The sequence below is a fragment of the Candoia aspera genome, chromosome 2, assembly GCF_035149785.1.
Source record: "Candoia aspera isolate rCanAsp1 chromosome 2, rCanAsp1.hap2, whole genome shotgun sequence".
Lineage (NCBI taxonomy): Eukaryota > Metazoa > Chordata > Lepidosauria > Squamata > Boidae > Candoia > Candoia aspera.
The window spans coordinates 73,266,622-73,270,445 of record NC_086154.1 but is presented as its reverse complement, the minus strand read 5'-3'; the positions used below and the strand labels follow the sequence as shown (position 1 = coordinate 73,270,445).

Sequence of the window (3,824 nt, the reverse complement as noted above, 5' to 3'; positions counted from 1 at the left end):
ACCCTTTCCAAATAAAAAAGAATATGAATTTTTAACCCCCATGCTGGGCTCCACATACAGCCTGTGGACCATAGGTCCAACCTGTATGTTTGTGAACCTAACTAATTGCAATTAATCTGGTCAACCATGGATAAGCAAACCATAGCTTAGCATGCTGCATGAACACAGCAACTGTGTCATGATGTCAGATCCTAAATTTCTGTTTTAGGCCATCAGAAATGTAATACCTTGCTGGGAATATTATGAAGAATGTAAAGAGTGGTTCCCAGATACAGTTGCTCAGCATCCATTGGATTGACAGCTGCTAAAGTGTTGTCCAGGTTAGGCTTTAGTGGTGGATCTTGCTCACTCAGTCCCATCGTATACTTATACCCAAGTATGTGGGCAAGGAATTGAAGCCTTAGGCACACTGAAGGGCAAAACAGTTGCACAGCTTATTGCATTTCTAGGCCATCCTTAATTTATATATTTATTTTCTTTGCCATCCTTCATGTAAATAGAATTATTCTGACAAACAGAGCCAAGGTCACGACAGAGCACAAAAAGCAGACTGTAGACTGATCGCATGCAATTGCTAATAGCCAAACTGATGATCTGGTTTACATGATTATATTAGCATGACATTTGGAAGGATATTTTTTTAACCCATTCAGTTTTAGATAAATAGAATTGTGAAGAAAAAATATTTTATGAAAAAAAAAGTGAATTTAATCGGTCAGATTTTTTGCATTTTGGTTAGCTTTAATTTGATCAGGCAGATATAATGGGATTTACATGGTTCAGATTTTTCTTTCAGAAATGCCATTCAGCTGTGCAAAAAAACCACAGACCTATCACTTTAATGTACAAGGACTGCAGAATTTAAAGCGTAGTTTGAAATGCTGGATTTGATATGTCATTATAAACTGAAGTATTTAAATGTCATCTTTTTGAATCTTATACTTGTTTCTCTTTCTACAGGCAAAGTTACAAGCATAATACTAACTGTCAACCCAGGGCCTAAATAAATACAAAAAATAGGCATGGGGTTGCTTGATCAAGCCAACAGCACCATCATCTTGGAAGAACATATCTTAGAGAAGAAGCCACCCTCTGGTTGGCATGCAGGGAGCCTTGTCACCCCTAGCCAGGGATTCCAAGGAGGATCCAGTGATGTTATGATGGACAGCACCAAGATCTTGGGGGTCCAGATCATACTGATAATGGCCTATTCTGTCATCATTCTGCTGGGATTCATTGGCAACTCCTTAGTCATCTACATGATAGTGAGATATAAAACTATGAGGACTGTAACCAACTTTTTCATAGCTAACTTGGCTCTGGCAGACTTAATGGTAGATACTTGCTTGCCCTTTACTTTGGCTTACACTCTGCTGGATGAGTGGAAGTTTGGGGCTGTACTTTGTCATTTGGTGTCCTCTGCTCAAGGTTTATGTGTTCATGTATCTATTCTCACATTAACCGTGATTGCTCTGGATAGGTACAGATGTATTGTTTTTCATTTAGACAGTAGAATATCCAAGAAGATCAGCTTCACCATCATAGCTACTATATGGTTGGTTGCTGTTCTCCTCGCTAGTCCATTGGCTATCTTCCGAGAATACAGATACGAAGAAATTCCATCCATCAATCTCAGAATAGCTGTCTGCTCAGAGAAATGGCCTTCTGAAAACAGAGATGCCACTATATACAGCTTGTCCATGCTCATCCTGCAATATGTTTTCCCTCTTTCTATCATCTGTTTTGCCTACATCAGGATATGGTTCAAGCTGAAAAGTCACATTAGTCCTTCTGCTAGAAATGACACTCACTGTCGCAGGAAAAAGACCACAAAGATGCTTTTCATGGTCGTTGTGGTGTTTGCTGTCTCTTGGCTACCCTTCCATGCTTTCCAACTTGCCGCAGACCTAGATCTGGCACTTGCCCTCCAGGACTATAAACTCCTTTATACTGTATTTCATGTAATAGCCATGTGTTCCACATTTGCAAACCCTTTGCTCTATGGCTGGATGAATAAGAACTACCGCAATGGATTCCTTATGTTCTTCCACTGCCAGAAAAAGCCAGAGAGACTGTACACAGAGGGATCGATTCGAGGGCGGTCCTGCACGTTCAAGGCCACTACCCTGAATGGGAGCATCAAGCACTCCACAGGGGATGGACAGCTACCAACACAGGTTTAGTGCATGGCAGCTTCATCTCCACACAGGGGCTGGAAACTCAGTGTGGCCCACCTAAAACTGTTGTCTTTTCTAAAAATAAAAATGTGTTGACTTGCCAAAATGCTGTCCCTGTCACAGTTAGATGAGAGCACCTTAGCTATCTGTCCAACGCACCTTGTGTATGATCCATTCTGCTTTCCCAATTAAGTTAAACAGTCCTTGCCTCTAATTTGTGTTTCCTGTTCCAAGCAGCAGAAATTGTGTCGTGCAAGCATGCTTTAATTTATGAGAATTTATGTCTACTGCTGTATGAAGGAGAGGAGAAATAGCAGGCAGGATTATTTAACTGCTTTAGGCACTTAGAAGGAATGAAGCTGTTTGCATCAATACCGACAAACTACAGGATCCAGTGACACTCATTAAATACACGGTGTTTCCTTTAATTTCTATTTCCTGTAGATTTTTTTGCACTCCTCATACTAAAGCTGTACCCTATCATTTCTTTCATGGTCAGAGTTCTGGATACTAAATTATTATGGTTGTAGGTCAACAAAAAAACTGAAAGGAAAAAGATGTGTAACACATGGATTCTGTGGAAAGTTTGTTTTAAAATAGCTAATACTAAGTTCTTAAATTATCAAAAAATGCCAAATTCACTTTTCGGTGTCCAGCAGAAAAGATTGATCCTGAATGTTAGGTTCTCAGGCTAGTAGCTTCTGATAGTGACAGCCACACTACATTCCACAATCACTTTCTGCATTTAAAAGTCACTGTTAAAATCTTGTTCTTTAATAAGTAAATATTTATTTGGGGGGATTGAAATTCCTGCTCTTTTTCATTATTAATATTCTTTCATATTATGAGGTTGCTTTTCTACCTTTCCTGCTTGCAGGAATGTAAGGTGTCATTCATACCCTTCATTCTTGATAAGCGTTTTATTGCAAAGAAGCATGCCCTATATTCTTTATTCCCACTGGGTGAATTAAGACGGGATAACTCCCATCTACTTGACCAATTCAGGTTCTGCATATATATAGAAGAAAAGGTTTCCCCTGTCCTGAATTCTCAGTTCTTCCAGTGTTCAAAGTAATGTTCAGGACAACTACAGGAGGAAAGGTGGCCAGCTGCAGAAAGCAACTGTGAGCATTGCTGCAGTCAGCAAAGCAGTCTCTCTAACTCAGCCTTTCTCAACTGTTTCACCCCGGAGGAACCCTTGAAATATTTTTCAGGCCTCGGGGAGCCCCTGCACATTCAGGCTCAAATATAGGCCAGCAGTTACAAAATGATTATATTAGTTTCATGTGTAGGCCTGTATATATGCATTAACAGTGTTCTTAAACTAAAAATAAAGAATGAAACTTACCTCTTCAATGTGAAGTTGCCTGAATTTGAAATAATTTTTTAAATAAGTTGTGATCTCCCAGGGGACCCCTAGTGTCCTCTCGCAGAACCCTCGGGTTCCATGGAACCCTGGATGAGAATCCCTGCTTTAACTGAAAATTATGTCATTCATTGCCAACATGCTGTACCAGGCACACAGTCTCAGTTCTGTCATGGCTCCAGGTGATCTTTATCCAGAATTGTACAGAAATGCTATGGAATATTGATATCCTTGAGAATGGTGTTTGCTCCAGGTCCCTGTGTATAAATGAAACCTTCATT

At 39.9% G+C, this 3,824-nt stretch overlaps 1 protein-coding gene across 1 annotated transcript; it reads left to right on the top strand.

Annotated features, from left to right (window-relative positions):
- The first annotated feature begins 988 nt into the window (after nt 1–988).
- LOC134492282 (neuropeptide Y receptor type 2-like) lies at nt 989–2,918 on the top strand. The gene has a single exon (XM_063296459.1). It carries the CDS (start codon nt 1,023–1,025, stop codon nt 2,181–2,183), a length of 1,161 nt encoding a protein of 386 aa, XP_063152529.1. The 5' UTR covers nt 989–1,022; the 3' UTR covers nt 2,184–2,918.
- The last annotated feature ends 906 nt before the right edge of the window (nt 2,919–3,824 follow it).

What these genes read in the sequence shown, in the direction of transcription:
- LOC134492282 (XM_063296459.1), top strand. Translation starts at nt 1,023, where the DNA reads ATGGGGTTGCTTGATCAAGCCAACAGCACCATCATCTTGGAAGAACAT.